Source organism: Mchenga conophoros, linkage group LG6 (genome assembly GCF_057382185.1).
Source record: "Mchenga conophoros isolate Kocher_MC1m ecotype Shallow Benthic linkage group LG6, M_conophoros_male_GT1.1, whole genome shotgun sequence".
In the NCBI taxonomy this organism is placed as follows: domain Eukaryota; kingdom Metazoa; phylum Chordata; class Actinopteri; order Cichliformes; family Cichlidae; genus Mchenga; species Mchenga conophoros.
The window spans coordinates 31591102-31609387 of NC_140531.1; the positions used below are offsets into that span (position 1 = coordinate 31591102).

The 18286-nt window shown below is 37.8% G+C and overlaps 2 protein-coding genes, 4 non-coding genes and 1 pseudogene across 17 annotated transcripts in view; 6 read left to right on the top strand and 1 right to left on the bottom strand.

Moving 5' to 3' along the window:
* The window catches only part of micu3a (mitochondrial calcium uptake 3a), a 47993-nt gene extending 38170 nt beyond the window's left edge, over nucleotides 1-9823 (top strand). For 4 of the 12 annotated variants that reach the window (XM_085277401.1, XM_085277409.1, XM_085277407.1 and 1 more), the window contains 5 exons: nucleotides 2356-2450; nucleotides 2565-2736; nucleotides 5843-5951; nucleotides 6095-6252; nucleotides 8649-9823. In XM_085277401.1, the coding sequence (XP_085133527.1) occupies nucleotides 2356-2450; nucleotides 2565-2736; nucleotides 5843-5951; nucleotides 6095-6252; nucleotides 8649-8744 (630 nt within the window). In that variant the 3' untranslated portion in view covers nucleotides 8745-9823. Of the gene's footprint in view, nucleotides 1-979; nucleotides 995-2355; nucleotides 2451-2564; nucleotides 2737-5842; nucleotides 5952-6094; nucleotides 6253-8179; nucleotides 8249-8645 lie in introns of those variants that run through there. The other 8 variants (XM_085277405.1, XM_085277410.1, XM_085277408.1 and 5 more) reach the window with 5 other exon arrangements.
* Nucleotides 9824-9852: 29 nt separating this feature from the next.
* vps37a (VPS37A subunit of ESCRT-I) overlaps nucleotides 9853-18286 on the top strand; it is a 38832-nt gene continuing 30398 nt past the window's right edge. The window contains exon 1 of the mRNA XM_085277413.1: nucleotides 9853-9976. The gene's annotated coding sequence lies outside the window, so the exon portion shown is untranslated. The remainder of the gene's footprint in view (nucleotides 9977-18286) is intronic.
* Nucleotides 11034-11249, top strand: LOC146572936 (small nucleolar RNA U3). Its single transcript, XR_014892962.1, has one exon. It is a non-coding gene; the product is annotated as a small nucleolar RNA U3 (small nucleolar RNA).
* On the top strand, nucleotides 11810-12025 carry LOC146572937 (small nucleolar RNA U3). The gene has a single exon (XR_014892963.1). It is a non-coding gene; the product is annotated as a small nucleolar RNA U3 (small nucleolar RNA).
* On the top strand, nucleotides 13367-13582 carry LOC146572938 (small nucleolar RNA U3). The gene has a single exon (XR_014892964.1). It is a non-coding gene; the product is annotated as a small nucleolar RNA U3 (small nucleolar RNA).
* Nucleotides 14730-14933, top strand: LOC146572939 (small nucleolar RNA U3; annotated as a pseudogene).
* On the bottom strand, nucleotides 16206-16418 carry LOC146572940 (small nucleolar RNA U3). Its single transcript, XR_014892969.1, has one exon. It is a non-coding gene; the product is annotated as a small nucleolar RNA U3 (small nucleolar RNA).

The window sequence follows — 18286 nt, forward strand, 5'->3', positions numbered from 1 at the left end:
GCAGCGGTGAATAGACACCCACCAGATACATAAACTCCTCAGTCACAATAGTTTTGAATAAAGATAATGCGAAATGATTTCCTTGTTTTGAGTTCAAAACAACAAAACAGAATTAAGGGAACTCCACGTGGGAGGGAAGAGAGGCAGAGACACACCACCTGGATACTGTCTAGATGTATGAACAGCTCATGTGTCATAAAGACAGTAATGCGTCAGTTCAGAGATAAAAGAGCAAAACAAATTTTGTCCTGTTTGTCCGTAATCAGAGACTTAATGAAAAGAACGTCTAGTAAATGAGACACAGAAAACTTAGACACAGCAATGATAAGTCTGTAATTGTTTCAGTTTGTCTTGTGTTTACACAAAGGAAATCTTCCTTTGTCCCTAATCAAAGACTGAAAGACCAGACTCTTAAGTGAATCAGCAACAGACCAAAAGCTAAGAGTGGTCTTACTACAGTGTTTACTTTTAATGCTTGTTTCTCACAAGACATTTTTATTGTGTGAGTTACCAGTGTGGTTCCAGTTTAATCTACCATACATTTAAGAATTTTACTGCCTTGAACATCTGCATCTTCCTGCAGCTTATTGTTAATATTGTGCATTGATGACCAAAAGAATCTGTAATTGAAACACGATTTACTTTAACCAGTAGAGTTTTTAGTTGTTTTTATTAATTCATACATAACAACAATTTAATAAAAGCCTAAAATGTAGCCCGGTAAATGCCCAGCAAAATTCTAATGACTTTTGTCACATCAGTTGTTTTTTGTAAGATCACTTTTTTTCATTCTTATCCGTGGGGATGGTTTCCTCTCTATCAGAAAGACTGCAGCTCACTTACAGACATTTCTGACTGACTGAATGAATATTCACTGTGTGACACCAAACAAATCACAAAACAAATCTTGATATTTTGTCCCTTAAATAAACGTGTGATCTTGTTTCACATTTTCTTCTTGTCCCACACTGGATTTTAGGATTTTACTCTTGAGGTAGAACCACGAATGGCATCGTGGTGATGATGATATTTATGATGATGACTGAAATGCCATAAATGCTCCTTCTTAGAAGGACATGAGATTTTATTTAATCTTATGTCTGCGTATTCCTCAGCATGGTGAAAGATTGGAAATGAAGGTTGGCTGGGTGGGGCATGACAGGTCAATAGAGAGAAGATGTGTATTTGAATTCCTCTCTTTTTTGTCCTGATGCCGCCTGATTCATTTCTGAAACTGCTCAAAAGTCACCTTTTTCTGAAAGATACAAGTATGTTACTGTGTATGAACAGAAAATAGTGAACTAAATACTTAGATTAAGTTTCTGCAAAGGCTTAAAATCCTAATTGTGTCACCTTGCTTTAAACAAGGTGTTAACCAGCAGATTAAAGCTAGAGCAAACAGTCGAAACAACCCAAAGCTCATTGAATGGATTTTAAATGACCTGGGTCACAGAGTCAACACACACTCAAGGGAGACTAGAAGGATATGCAACCAAACACATCTGATGACGGAAAAAGGTGGAATCGGCTCACAAAATCTCTGCACTTGTGCTTATGTGGTTTTTGTTTAGTGTTGCTTTTGGTGACTTGAGGTTCTGTTTAGGTGTGTCAATGTGGCATTTGCGAAGAAATGCATGGGATGTGTCTTTGTCATGTATTTGTCTGTGTTGCACTTAGTTGCTCTTCCACAAGTCTTCTTTTCCTTTCATGTCTTCTGCTTACCTCGTCTGTTTCTCTGTCCTTAATGAACTCCACCTGTTTAAAGTGTTGTCTTCCTTCCTCCTGCATTCTTGTTCACCTCCACCGTTACCTTCACACTGGCTCTGTGAATGTAGGCATGACTTATGATCTTACCGCCTTCTCTTTATTTGGGCTGATACTTGAGTACTCCTTAACATTGTATCAGTCTGTGTTTCACGCTGCTACAGCATGACTACTCACCAGTCTAGACTGCATAGAGAATGATTTCTTTAATAGATATAATCTGACTTCCCTTCTTTACTTACCTGCTTTACTTCAGTTTGCTTGTAAATTTTTATTTGGCTCTTCTGACTGTTTTTCACATCATATTATGCTTCCTAGACTGGTAAGTTTGATTTCATGATGGCTGTTGACTGTTTGTCTGAGCTGATGACTGTGACTGAAATTTGTGATGTAATTTGTAATGTAATTTGTAATGCTCATCCAGTGCACGTTTTGCACACGTGCAATAGAACCCTGCTTCCTGCTAATCTGGCACAGCGGTGGCCATGTTGGTCTAATGATGGACTCGTCCTTCTCCACCCATGACGCTTGAGGTTTGTCATTTAGTCACTGATCGTCTCTCGTATCACTCTCTCTCTCTCTCTTTGATAGCGAGCAGATGATAGCATCACAATTGACACCACACTACTGGTCCATTTCTTTGGGAAGAAGGGGAAGGCAGAGCTTACCTTTGATGACTTCTACAGGTACTAGAACCGAAAGAGTGCTAACGCTAACAGTATTAACCACATGGCAGAATGGATGATTTATAGAACAATTCTCTTTTTGTCTTTTTTACTGTCCTTTCTTTCTGTTTTCAGATTTATGGATAACCTCCAGACAGAGGTGTTGGAAATTGAGTTCCTGACTTACTCTAAAGGTATGACGACTATCAGTGAAGAAGACTTTGCCAAAATCCTGCTGCGATTCACAAACGTGGAAAACATTAGTGCCTATCTGGAAAATGTCCGCCAGTGTATACCTGATGAAAAGGTACAGTATACATGTGCGCACAGTTATTTACTGGACAATTCATTGATCAGTAATGAAATAATAATGAAATTCTTCCTTCCTGTATGGGAGCTTCTACCTTCTAGACATCTAGAGTACCTGTAATTTCAAACTGTTGTCTCTGCCTGAGGCTGTTGTGGCTTTCCACACTTGAGCGCTCAATTGCTTCACTACATGTCACACACAAAAACACACATTTCACTACACTTTCAGTTGCATCTATCTATCTATCTATCTATCTATCTATCTATCTATCTATCTATCTATCTATCTATCTATCTATCTATCTATCTATCTATCTATCTATCTATCTATCTATCTATCTATCTATCTATCTATCTATCTATCTATCTATCTATCTATCTATCAAGCTGTGCTATCTAGCTAGACTTTGGCATGTAGTCCTTATGCAACCCGTCTCTATTTCTGTCCCTGCCTTCTTTCCTTTTCATGCTGTGGAAGAAGCAGGAGGTTGGTCTCTGCCTCGTATAATTCACAACCTGCAGTTACAATCTGTCAGTCTATCCTGCTATTAAGTTAATTTGCCACCTTCTCTTTTTTTCTTCATATAAGCAATGTCAAGGTTAAGATACACAGCAAGCTGTTGTATTTTAATTATTTGTATTTATTTTAATCTACATTTCATCATGTAATTTAAAAAAAAAACATTTAGTTATTTGATTAATAATATTTTATCTTCTGAATTATGCATCTGTTATAGGGTTACAGCAAGTTCACAGCAAAGAGCATGAGGTGCACCTCACAACCATTTGCTCAGATGGACTTTGGTTATTCATGATATGAAATACACAATATCCTTTATATCCTTTGTTAGTGCTGGGTGAATGCTCAATGTATGAACACATGCCATCCCAACAATTAGACTGTACATTCCAATTGGTTTTCACTTTATGCTACTTTACGGAGATGAAACACTGCAATGTGTTTTACTGTTTTTTTCAACTGCTTTGGTATATTTCTCCAAACATATCTGAAGGTCACAGAAGCTGAAAAAATGCATTTCCTTAAACAGCTCATGCATGCAGGAAAACACTATAGTTAACCTGCACAATTCATGTGTCTCTGACACTGAGTGCCAACAATACAAGGCTAATATTTTTTCCAAGGATTAGTGACAACTACAGCATGTCCTAGTGACTCTATTCACATGCTGATTTCAGGGGTGCAGTGTTTTACATTCTAATTTGTAAAGCAAAAGACCTATACATTTGCATAGCACGTAAGGAAAAACTGACTGACAACACAGCACTATACAATGAACAGAATAAAACTGAAAATCTTTTGTAGTAGAAGGAATCATCTGAACCTCTGCTGAATTTGTTTGTCTGTTTTCTCACAATTAGAGAATTGAAGAGTCTCTCATTTTTATGGTAGTTCCATTTTAATGGGCAGAGACAGAAAAAACACATAAGATCTCTTACACTCAGTGTTGGGGAGTAACGGAATACATGTTACGTATTTAAAATACAAAATATGAGTAAATGTATTCCGTTACAGTTACCGTTTAAAAAGGTGGTATTTAGAATACAGTTACTTTGCTGAAATAAAAGGATTACACGGTGGTATTTTCCTGTTTCATATGTTCGGCTATGCCCTCTCTATTTTTGGTTTCCACGCCCCAAACAAAAGGCGCATTAAGAGGCTCTAATGCCTGCGTCTCAATCTCGCGGCCCATGTCACCTCTACTTGCAGCCCGCATAATGATGTGAATATTTAAAAAAATGATTCACAAAAATGATTTCATATGAAGGCAATAGGCAGAGTGTTACAGGCATAGCCCTAAAGAATGTAGCCTCATGGGCAGTGTAGTCCGTGCTGCAGGGAGAATGAACTGCCATACCCTTGTGTGTCTGTGAGCGCGAGGAGCGAGTAAAAAGAAAAGTACGAGTTGTCACCGAGCAGAAACGGGAGCTGGAAGCATGTATATATAATAATAACAACTGCAGCCAAAAAGAGTGCCTGATGAGCCCAGTTGTAAGTAAGCTATTAAGACTCGACTATACACTTTTTTCGTGTTTTTCTCCAAAACAATAAGTTCAGTTGGAGCAGCCTTTCAATGCACAGCAAACAACCAAGTAAAGCTAGTTTTCGGCCACGAGCCCGACACGAACCTGACGTATTAGCCAGAGGTCGCTTTACTACGGTTCAGAGCCGCGGACCTGTTTTATATACGTGCTGAATAGTTTTCTATACGAGATCGCTGCAAAAAGTGTAGCCTTACCTAACGTCAACCTGCTGTTACTCATTTTATATTAAGATTTAAACATCTGATTGGTATTGGTATGGCGAATAACCTTCAGTAAAAGTAATAAATCACACAGCAATAGTACATTCATGTAGTTGTAAAAAAGCATGATAATGTAATAGGTAATCCAAAGTATTCAGAATACGTTACTCTCATTGAGTAACGTAACGGAATACGTTACAAAATACGTTTTGGGGCATGTATTCTGTATTCTGTAGTGGAATACATTTTAAAAGTAACCTTCCCAACACTGCTTACACTTACTCTTATTACTTACACTACTGACCTAAACGTGGACAATTAGCTGGACTATTCTGCATGTGATGAGTCAACACAACATTTTATACAGTAAAAAATAAACAGAGTTTTTTATTCCAAAAAGAATCAATAAGTGTTCTGCTTAGTGATTTGCCAAATTGTATTGAAACATTTGAAAATGCCACTGTATAGAGAGCAGCTCTTTCTGAATAACAAAATGCTGTAAAAGATTTCTCATACGAACTTTAACTGCAATTTGAGAATTAAGCCAAAGCCACTGAGGAAAACGAAAAATTTTCCACATCATACACACATACGATGGTTAACCCCATGAATGACTTCTTACGTCCTTCATGAGGCCATGTCATGGAATCGCTTGAATAATCATTTAGCTTTTTAATTTTTCAGACAGATGACTAGATGCACTTTGAGGAATGCTGTATGCACGCCACTTAAATGCACCTTCACAGTCTCGCTCAAACGATATTTGTCATTTCCAAGCTTCTTTCTGTCCAGTACCTCTCCCTGCAGTTGTTTTGTTAACTGTTTCTACTTGTGTTTCAGGGAATCACCTTTGATGAGTTCAGATCCTTCTTCCAGTTTCTCAACAACCTTGAAGACTTTGCCATTGCCATGCAGATGTATAACTTTGCTGCACGCTCCATTGGACAAGGTATTAAAACTGTATTGAGCTTGAAATGCGGGCACTGAAGGTCTCTGCTTACACTCACTGATGCTGTGTTTTCTCCTTCAGGTTTTTCACTCAGCTGCACTTAGACAAATGATCAAAGTCATTTTTACTTTCTCCCCTGATAGATGAGTTTGCCAGAGCGGTGTATGTGGCCACAGGGCTCAAGCTGACACGTCACCTTGTAAACACCATCTTCAAGATCTTCGATGTCGATCACGATGACCAGCTGTCCTACAAAGAGTTCATTGGTATCATGAAGGACCGGCTGCACAGGGGAGCCAGGGTAAAGAACTTCCTTCTTTTTGAGAAAAAGTGCACTCAGCTCCAACTGAAAAATCTTTGTTTAGAAAAAGTTTGAAGCACAGCCAGTCACCAGGACACGAAAAAGGAACCACTTTTGAGAAATATACCTCCCTTCGCAGAAAGGTCTGAGGTCAAGTGGGTTCCAGAGCACTTACAAAGAGACAGGTTTCTCATTAAGATTTAGGGTGTACTCCCACTTGACCAGTTGCCTTATACTCTGCCTGAGTACTGAGCACCCAAAGGCAGCTATAGTTTGGGAGTTCTATGGCCAGATGTAAACTACAGATGAACTGTACATGTGTAGCATGCCTGAGCCCAACTGAACCGCACATGGGCACATGGGCACATGGGCACATACTCCATTAACACAAACAACCTACAGAACCTAAAAGATCTGCTGCTGAACTTCCAGATACCACGAGGCGCCTTCACAGCCTATGACAGCAAAGCGTGTAATAGACACACTGGTCTGCTGTGTCCAGTTCACACTTTACCTCTCTAAAGCATGAAATGGAGACGCAAGTTGCAACAAGGGAAGAAAATATATGTAAAGCCATAAAGTCCACAGTGACCAAGAAAGGTATAAAGTACATTCTAAGCTCCCACTATGCCAGAAATTATTAAGCTAAGTGGCTAATTTGCTCATGAATGCATTAGTAATGTCTCTTTAAATGCTTTACTTTGATTATTTTCATGTTGGCCTGAAATGAAATATCTCCCTCTACTGGTACTGCAGCTTACTGCAGCTTCTGCATGCGTGCCCATTTCACGCTTTGGAGAGGCAAAGTGTGAAATGGACACTGTGGACCGGCGTGTCTATTACACGCTATGCCATGATACCAGGTTGTGTGCACGCCTTGCTTTAGTGGGTCAAAGCTGTTTTGGTGGCACCCAGAGGACCAGAAGAACGGTGTAGTCCAAGCATCTGGGTTCTCAAGTATAAACTCTGACATCCAGCATTACCCAAAAACTTGGTCGAGGTGAAGTTACAATTTCAAAGTTAGCCACATAAACAAATTACAGGGATTTAAAGCTATAGGATGTGTTATTTCTTGAGCATTTTAGATTCAAAAAAGAAGAGCTGAAATTTAAAACATGGGAGCTTCTTGTTGCCTGTTTCATTATAGAATAACAAATCAGTCTCTACCTTAAATGCAAACTAGCTTTACCTGTACCAGGATTTAGTGTCACAGAGTAACAAAAAAACAGGAAATCCAAAACTACAATTATTATTGTTATTCAGCTGTTTCTTAAACCTTTTTTGTAGAAGAAGTTCTGCTGGTACAACTAAGCCATCCTTTACTCATGACTGTTTGTGCTCTTCAGTTGCAGTCAAGTAGTTAAGGTAAATCAACAGTTACCCAAAACAAAAGAAAAATGCATTTAACATACACACATGATAACAGGGTTAAAAATATTGATGAAAAACTTTTAGTAAGCATCAGGAATGTAACAAAAAAAGCTTAAATGGAAGATAATTTGAAGGCTTGTGGGTTGGAAATCACCTATAAGCAATTTGGTGATGCTGTCAGAAAAGGCCATACTGCCCCCCAGTGGTGGATTTTGATGCAATAACACTGCTCAGATCCTTTTTTTCTACAGAGGTTGTCATGTGATAATAAACTTGGCACCACTGTAGGCCTGGATGTTGCACTTTATATGGTCCCGTATGTCCCTTTTGATGCTGTCTTGGCCTCACTGTCTTGGCTTTTTAACAGTGTTCTCTTTTGTCCTTACTTTGCTGATGTACCTCTCTCTTCATCTCCTTTCTAACCCATGCTTTTTTCCCTATTGTCATGAATTTACCACACTTATACTTTTGTTTTTCTCACCTTCCATGTGCCCACCACTTTTGCGATTGTTTTCCTGTCTTCCTGCCTCACTCTGGCTGTCTACACACATCTCAGGGCTATAAAGCTGTGGAGCGTGCTACCTCCTTCAGGTCCTGTCTGAAGAAGGAGCTGGCAAGCAGATAAGTATCACTAACAGCTACAGTTCAAGGAGTTTGTTCGTTGTTATTTCTAGAGTTGCAGGTAGTTTCTTGACTTGAATTCAGTCTGGATTATGACTTCTTTTGCGTGTCTGATTCACCTGAACTGTTTAGCCTTATTACAATGTATCTACAGAATGGGTTTTCATATAATTCATAGAGTATACTGTACAATATTTTGTGAACCTGTATGTGTAAGAGTAGGAGCAGTAGGTTGCTGAATATCTTCAGTAATATCTGAGGGCATTTTACTCCACTGTGATACTTTAAAAACTGCCACTGTGTCCCAGTAGTTGCCATATTTTAGTTGACTGTACATTTTGAATAAAGTTTAAAGGTAGTGAGTTGTTGAAGTGAACTGCGTCCGATTGCTCTGTGGTTACCAGGTGAAGGGCAGACAGCACACCTCCTTCTCCAGATGTGTTCGCTCTGAGGCCCGGAGACAGGTGCACCTGTTGTGGAGGAGGTACAAGGAGCCATAGAGAGTGGACGAAATCTGATGGAGCTTCGACGTTAATTAATCAGGAGGAGCCAGTATTTGTGGAGCAGTTCTCCTGTCGACCTTCAGACTGTACATATGTGATTACTGCAAGCATGACCGCACAAAGCCGACTGATTCTCTCTGTGATGATAATAAGTGTCATTCTTTTTGTCTTTTTTTTTTGTTGCCCTGTTTCCAGTCATCCATCCATCCATTGATCTGATGTCAGTTATCCTGGGTATGATTTACATGTAGTTAAATGTTGATTTGTTACGATAGAAATTTAATGTCTGTTCTAACGCGATACCTCCACAATGGTGGGAACTTTGTCATTTTGTTTTTTATAATAAGGAGGAGAACTTTTGGTTAACACCCTGAAATCTATAGGCCCAAAAGTTGCTTTCTTTACTTTAATTATTGCATTTATTAAAAACTTGCTTTGTTAGTTCCGCTACAGCACTGCAATCTATAGGAGCACAAGAATCTTTAAATGAGTTCTAGGGGATTAAAGTAACATCCATATAAAACTGATAACAGTTATACAATATGAAACCTGCATGTTGCTGAAACTATATAATTAATTGAATATGTTGTGGATCTGTAATGTCCTCAACTCATTTATATTATGTTAAGCAGTAGTTCCATCTAACCCCTTACTTTTTGTTGCACGAACAGTATGACTCACACTACTGTTGCAGTTAGGAATGCTTTATTATCTTAATACTACAGCAGGTCTTGGTATGAAAAATGTATTTCAATATTTTTTCGGGGTGAATGTTTTTGCCTCTTTCGTGTTTCCTGGTTTCCTAGTATTCATAAGTAGATGCACACATAGGTGCCTTTGATCCACCCCCCTTTTCCAAAGCAATTCACGAGTTTTTGAGCTTTTAATTTCAAATACAAAACTTATGCATTGATGACTACACGTTGTCTTAGCATGACATATGTCTGATAATTGGAACATCAAGTTGAATTGTCTTAATGTATTATAAATTGTTCTGATATTTAAAACGATCATTTAAATGTAACGAGTGCGTTTGTTTGATTAATTTCATGCACGAATAAACTATTTTAAGAAAACACGCGAATTTCTTCTCTGTCCCTGAGCATGCGCAACAATACAAAACGTTAATAACTGGGGAGTCTCCTGGCTATCTGGCTTTATTTTAAAGCTTTTAAAAATTGAGACTGTTTCTTTAAGACAAAGCGAATGTGCTGTTGGACAACATGCTGGTGAGTAGTTTGTTTCAAAGATGATTAAAAATATTTTTATAGAAAGAAAATTGAGATGGAGGCGTGGTGTCTCTGGGTGAAAACATTTATGTTAGCCGATAATTAGCTACAGCCTGTTTAAAATGTAGTTAAAAATACTGTCGACTGAGCCTTTTGTGGCGCACTTTTATTTTAGTTTTCGCCCTTAGTGTGTTGCTTTTAGTTGAAGGTGAAACTATTTCACCTAGCTTTTTCAGTTAAAGTTAGGCGTCCGTGTTGAAGTCATTCGACGCCTAGTGAGTTTTTCTAGGATGTTGTGTACTAATGTAACGGAGTTCTTTTTATTTTTATTATTTTAAGCAAAAATTAACCGAAATATAAATTTTGGCAGTCTTCTAAACATTGAATATCGCGTGACGATTAAACTCTGTTAGCCAATGAAATGCTGCCCTCGTGTGTCGTAACAAGGGTAGCTGCGGTGCTACACGTACAGATTCGACGCCTTATATTACAAAAGAAAAAACAATAGACGTGTCTCTTTTTTGTGATTTATGTATCGTTAATATTTTAACCAATTGTTACAAGTTTAAACTTTTTTTTAATTAAACAAATTGTAATAGTGGTTTCTAAGCGGAACGCTTCCTCTTTTCCAGATTCATGTCAGGAGTATAATAAGCGATGCACCACACAACATTTATTTAAACTTAAGGTTACTGCTATTTCCATGATCAACGCATTGTGTCTTTCAATTTTTATGTTATTCACAACTTTATATTTAAGGGAAACAATAAAAATAACGGTTGTTACAGATTTTTGAGTGAAAATAAATAAATTCGTATAGTGATGTATGCAATTGCTTTCGCAAAGCATTGTGGGACTGGAAACTGGATTTTAAAACTTAAATAAACAGCTTTAGCCACACTTTTAGATCTACTTGCATAATCGTAGCTCTGTAAAAGTTATAGTCTACTAACTCCTCGCGGACTGATCGTTTAGGTCATGTTTAACAGTTGACATAAACCGTGAGTGAGAATGGCGTTCCCGAGAATCACTTCTTGCTTCGACCCAGAATTTCGGTAAGACTATACTTTCAGGGATCATTTCTATAGTTTCTAACTTGAGAAATGTGTTTCTAAAGTGTTTGGTCTCGCTAACCACGATGAAGAGTCGTGATATTCCCTTCTGAGCGTGAAGCGGACAGAGAATAATGATTCAGTTCATACGTTCTCTGTCATTGATGACCGGTCTTTACTTCCTTGTGGAGTAATGAGGAAGGGAATATGATCAGAGTGGTTACGAATAGTGTGCAAAAATTATACATGGTATTAAAGTACCTAATTTTGATAACCTTTATCTATAGCAGTGATGAATGTTCAAATAGCAGCTTGAGTTTCAGTGGAACAGTTTACCTCATCTCTACAACAAGTCTCAAATTAACTCTTTTGTTAAGTCATGTGTACTTAAATTGTGCATTAAAAAAGTCCCTCGTGCTTGAGGGACATTTACACAACCTATCTTATTTGTCAGTAAGAGACTGGCCTTTTGAATCTTTTCTGCTTCAACAGAATGTCGCCACAATCACAAAGTCACTTTTGTAACCTTTATTTACACGTCAGGTTCCCTAATAACTTTTATAAAATTGATCTGTTAGTCTGGCCGTTCTCTCCTGTACATTTGCTGTCAGTATTGTTAGAGGTATCCAGTGATTGGATGTGCTACATAGTATTATTTGCATAAACACAGTTGATTGGCCAAAACATGGTAACAGGCGGAGCGTATTGAATGTCAAAGAGGAACCCTGAGTGCGGAAGACTTTACAGAAAAGCACATGCAGTTTCCACATGTAAATACACTAAGACTATACTTTCAGGGATCATTTCTATAGTTTCTAACTTGAGGAATGTGTTTCTAAAGTGTATGGTCTCGCTAACCACGATGATGAGTCGTGATATTCCCTTCTGAGCGTGAAGCGGATAGAAAATAATGATTCAGTTCATACGTTCTCTATCATTGATGACCGGTCTTTACTTCCTTGTGGAGTAATGAGGAAGGGAATATGATCAGAGTGGTTACAATGGGTACAAAAGAAATCATATAAAGCTATGTTTTCAGCAGAGATGGTTTCCTGTGGCAGGAACAGGTACTACATAAAAGTGTTGTCTTCATTCTTTTTGTTAACACCATTTTGTGAAATAACCGTACAGCCAGTACTTTTAAAATATAAAACAGGGCTTCTTATCATACCCAAGTATCAATAATTATTATCAACACATGATTGTCATGTCATTTTTGAGAGTTTTATGGATTTTATTCTCACCTACTTTGTATGTAGACTGAGTAGATCCCAATAATCTTTCTTACAGATGTTTCGATACTGCTGCATTTTGTGTAGGAAGGAAAATATATTCCGGCAACAAAACCAAATTTATATAGACAACAGAAAAAACAAACAAACAAAAACCTTCCCCCAAAAACAAATTAAGAACAAATTACACAAGGAGGAGGACGAATCCAAGGCCTTCAGCATCGAGCCAGACCGGACTAGCTGAATCCGTACTGATAAAAAAAGAATACCCAGTTCTACTTTAGCACACTGATTACCTGCAGGCCTTACTGAGATATTCAAGTGATAGATTCGGCCCACGGAAACATGTGAAATTGTTTTTTTATTGGAAGTTAAAAAAAAATCTCAAACATGAAGTGAGAACAGGTCTGAATCAAACCTTTTTGTCCAGTCATGTGTTTGTTTATTGTACATAGAACAAAAAAAAGCACATTTAAATTCCAGGTCTACAAAAACAATTTCAGAACATGTATGTGTAAAAGATGTGTAGTTATACTTTTTATGTTTAGTTACGCTTACTATACTACAGTTAAAGAATTCATAATAAACATATTCATGATGCACTCACTTCATAAATCATGAGCCAACTTTATAAGTTAAAAATATCAGTAGTCGGGTCAGCTGTGTCTCTCTGTTGTCTAATAATCTGTCTGTATGTGAAGGAACCTGCAAGTTAGCACAGTCTATTTATGTACTCAGATTGCTAAACCACCTTATATTTTTTGTACTTCATGTTTGAGGGACACTTACACAATCGGTCTAATTTGTCAGTGAGTGAGAGGCGGGCCTTTTGAATCTTTTTAGCTTCAACTGAATGGCGCAACCATCACACTTTTGTTTACTTTTATTTACACGTCATGTTCCCTAAAAACTTTTATAAAGTTGATCTGTTAGTCTGGCCGTTCTCTCTTGTATGTGATTGGATGTGCTACACAGTATTATTTGCATAAATACAGATGATTGGCCAAATCGTGGTAACAGGCGGAGCTTATTGAAAGTCAGAGAGGAACCCTGAGTGATGAAGACTTCACAGAAAAGCAGATGCAGTTTTCTGATGTTAGCACACTAAGACTATACTTTCAGGGATCATTTCTATAGTTTCTAACTTGAGAAATGTGTTTCTAAAGTGTTTGGTCTCGCTAACCACGATGAAGAGTCGTGATATTCCTTTCTGAGCGTGAAGTGGATAGAGAATAATGGTTCAGTTCATATGTTCTCTATCATTGATGACTGGTCTTTACTTCCTTGTGGAGTAATGAGGAAGGGAATATGATCAGAGTGGTTACTAAAACTGTTTAAATGAAACTGAATGATTGGTTTATACACTGCTACAGTAGTATTACTCTGTGTTAATGGCAATCTGAGCCTTTCCTTAGTGTCACTTCTCAGTGGCACTTCTGTGAAATCGCCTTGCACAGTTCAAAACCGGTGATACTTATACCAAATTATTAATGATCAACATGTTTTTCATATCTTCAGTAGATTTAAATGCCTGCTACTTTGTATGTGGGCTGAGTAGGCCCCAGTAAGCTTTGTAAAAGATTTTTCAACTACGGTGGCATCAAGTGTGATCAAATGTTGCTAATTATGCTGATGGAAAATGAAGATGAACAAGAGAAAATCAAATGTCTACATTTGTCATGTTTAACATATTTCGGGGTTCAGTTAGTGTCTTTTTGGGCAGTTTACCTCTTTAGCCTTGGAAACGCTGCAAGTATACATAGGTAGGCTAACCTATAAATATGAGGATATATGACTTATCATTCCTTCCAATCTAAAGGATCATGTGTCCTTGGAACAGATGCAGCCGTGGGCTATTTTTTGACCTCCACAGCTGCATCAGCAAACTGTCCTTTGCTTCTGCTGCTGGAGTTGATGACTTTTAACATTTCAAGGAATTTATGTTGTTATCTGTTTTGTTCTCCACTCTGCTAGTCAAACTTTTAAGCAGAAACTAAGCCAGCAGTTGAAACTGGGGCAAAGCGCACCAAAACCTATATTACTTATGGTCATGCAACACGGGTGTTTCGAACTACACTTTGTAGCAGCGTTTCAAAACATCTGCTTAACACGCTGCTAAAACATAAATATCGAGTCCCATCCCTTTCCATCCTACACACTAGAGGTAGTTCTCAGAGGCATGTCTCAGTGTTATGGAGCAAGAGGATTGACCAACATTGGTATTTTCTCTCCTCTGTGTCTAGTGTGTTGCTCTGGTTTCATCAAACAGCAGATTTACGCAGCTCCTCTAATGCGCACACTCTTTGCTCCTCTGTCTCTTTACATCCTCTGTATTTATGTTCTTTGCATAAACACAGATGATTGGACGAGACATGGCAACTGCACAAGGTTTATAGAATAGCAGAGAAGAACCCTGACTGATGAAGACTTTACTGAAAACCACATGCAGTTTACACATGTGAGCACACTAAGACTATACTTTCAGGGATCATTTCTATAGTTTCTGACTTGGGAAATGTGTTTCAAAAGTGTACTGTCTCGCTAACCATGATGATGAGTCACGATGTTTCCTTCTGAGCATGAAGCTGGTGGAGAATAATGATTCATTTCATACTCTATCATTGATGATTGCTCTTTGCTGAGCACTGAGGAAGGGAACATGATCAGAGTGGTTATAAGAGTGTTAAAAAGTAGTAAAGTGTGATTTAGTTGTTTTCTTGGATGCTTGTGTTTAAAGTTTCTGTTACAGACACTGTTACCTTATTAAAAAGTCATCTTAGTTGTTGCACTGAAATCTTAAAAGAGGACTGAGGACTGTTGGAGTGTCAGGTTAGTAAATTAGAAAGAAAAAAAAGTTATACATCCTTAAATGTTATCCAGGTGCTTTTACACAGTCTTACTTCTTAATGACTCAGAGACATGAACCTTTTGAATCTTTTCAACCTGAAACAAATAGTCTTTTTCATTAAGTCATTGCTTTGTAACCTTTATTTACCATCCCTCTTACCTGTTTTTTTTTTCTTTTATTTAGTGCTGTCATTCTCTCTTACATGTTTGTACAGTGTTTTTTACATAGACTGGAGGAGCATGAAGCTGATAGACAGTTTTATTTCATGTGTTGTCTGTTATTGACAATCAGAGTGGTTACGCAGCCATGCCAAGAGTAAAATTACATTAATTCTTTCGAACGGAAAAGCCTCTGAACCTGCTTTTAAAATGTGCTTTATTTTAGTGATTAGAGTTAAGCACCAAACCAGCAAACATCTGTAGGTTTCTATCACCTGGCTCTGATGACAGAGTCCACATTTTACATGCGTTACAAGTGGTGACTGTGATGGTGACTACTGAATTCTATTTCCACGTGGGCTACCTTGCATGGGATGATTGTACCTGTGTTTTTAGTGCTATAACCTCAGCTTGGTGAAACATATTTAAAGCATTTCCTATAACCCCTCAGATCATATTCCCTTTGTCAAAGCTCTGAAAAGAAGTAATGAACATTGATTAATGACAGAAAACACATCCAACAAAAAAAAAAGAAGAAAAAACAAGAATTATGCGCCTGAAGTCAAGGTTTATTTGAATTCTGCTAGTTTAGAGAGAAAATGGGGTTACAGGTTGTTTGTTTTTTTGGAGTTGTGGTCCTAAACTCTTGATCAGCTGTAAACAGCCTGTTTCTGTTTAAGCCTTGTTTTTAATAAATTGCATTCTCAAAAAAAGTTTGCTTGAAGAGCTGGTAGACTGACAACATTTAGTCCAAGTTTAAGAAATTCTTCTTCAACAGACTCATCTCTGTCACTCACTAAAAAAAGAAAATTTGTTTAAAGTCCCTAAAATAACCATTTGATGTTTTTTTTAGTTAATACAACCACAGAATTCTACTTACACAGGAAGAAACTTGATTGTACCTGTGCTTTTAGTGCTATGACACCAGCATTGCTTAGAACCACTCAGATCATATTCCCTTTGTCAAAGCTCCAAAAATAAACAATGAACAGTCATCAATAACAAAACACATGACAAAGTCACAGTTGTCTGTCATTTTCATGCTCAAAAGGGAACATCTCAACTAATCATCGTGGTTAGCGAGACCATACACTCTAGAAACACATTTCTCAAGTCAAAAACTATAGAAATGATCTCTAAAAGTACAGTCTTAGTTAAGCAATGCCCAGAAAGAGCTAGTGATTCCCAGGACAATCACTCTCACTAATGGTTTGCCTCAGCTTTCAAAGCTGGTCAAACATGAACATTAGCTCAGACAATGAGACGTAAATGCAGTTTGAAATTTGGTAACTGCTGTTCTATGTAAAATGTGTCCTTTGTCACCACCTCGAGGTGTGGCAGAGGTTGGCATCCTAGACACTCAAAAGTAAAATATCCAATCTAAAAAAGTGAATGTAATTTTACATTTTGCATGGTTCTGTAACCAAACATACAGCATTTTGCAGTTGCAGATACCATTCTCCAAACCTGAAGGCAATGCGTTACGTGAGGTGCTATCATCATTGTTCCACAGAGTGAGACTGTCAATGCAAAGTTCAGTGCACTTACTGAAATTAAAAACCAAGATCTGCAAATACACAAGTGCAAGGGAGCATAATGTGTGATCTAAAAATAGCAGCCAGAGGTGTGCAAGAAGACCTTAATTCAATTCAATATTTTATTGTCCCACAACACGAAATTAGTATAGCACCAAGGGCAACAATAAGAATAAACAAAACAATAACAAAAAGCCACAAGACAGTTATTTTCCATTAAAGAGATGGGTTCAGTAAGGATAAAAGAAACCTCGAGTTTTTTGGTCTTCCTCACAGGTACTCTAAAACAACAGCCAGAGGGCAACAAGTTAAACTCAGTGTGAAGTGAATGGTTAAAACAATTAACAATAGAATGAGCCTTCCTCAGTGCATGCTTGTTATAAATGGTCAAAAGTCTGTCTTGCCAATGCCCTGAGATTTTGCTGGCAGTTTTTACCAAAAGTCCCAACTGATTCTTGTTCTTCAGAGTCACGTTACCAAACCAAGCAGCGATACAGAAAGAAATAACAGATTCAGTAAAACTTCTGTAGAGCAAGGACAACATTTCAGATGAGACAGTAAAGATTTAATATTCCTTAAATGTGAGATTGGCCAAATTTTGATCAGGTAATGCTCTTAGTTTTCACAAATCTGCTGTCAGAACATTTTAATCCCGCCTGATAGGTGGAAAAGTGGACTTTAGATATTTTCAGACTTTTTGAAAGCCAGTATCATCATCAAAGACCCCTCGCACCCTCGACACTCACTTTCCCCCCCCTTCCCTCTGGTAAACGCTACAGGTCCATCAGGTCTAAGACAAACAGACTCAATAGAAGCTTCTACCCACAGGCTGTCAAACATGCCCTACCTCCGCCCTTATTGGAGGATAACTGCACTGCCAACACTCTTGGACATGACCTCTTTAAACAGTATTTATTATAACCATATTTATTATAGTAGCAACAGTATCCCCCCCCCGCCAAACACACACACTCAATGTGCAATAGCACTGATCACACTGCACCTCACAATGCACATGCTCCTCATGTATGTGTATGTATATATATGTAAGCGTGTATGTGGAAGTTTGTGTGTGTGTGTATATACATATATGTATGTATCTGTATGTATGCATGTATGTAGCCATATGTATGCATGTGTATGTATAAATTGTACATATCTTTCTTGTGTAAATGTAAATGCCTGTGTTATTGTGTAGATTTACAGAAAGATGCCAAACTGTGTTTCATTGTTCTTGTAACAGTGACAATAAAGAGGTATTCTATTCTGTTCTAAGTTCCCTTGCACTTGTGTATCTGCAAATCTTTTTTTTTCAGTAAGTGCATTGAACTTTGCACTGACAGTCTCATTCTGTGAAGCAATGATGATAGCACCTCAAGTGCGTTCAGATTGGAGACTGCTATCTGTAACTGCAAAATGCTGTATGTGTGGTTACAGAACCATGCAGAAAGTAAAATTACACTCATTTTTTAGATTGGATATTTT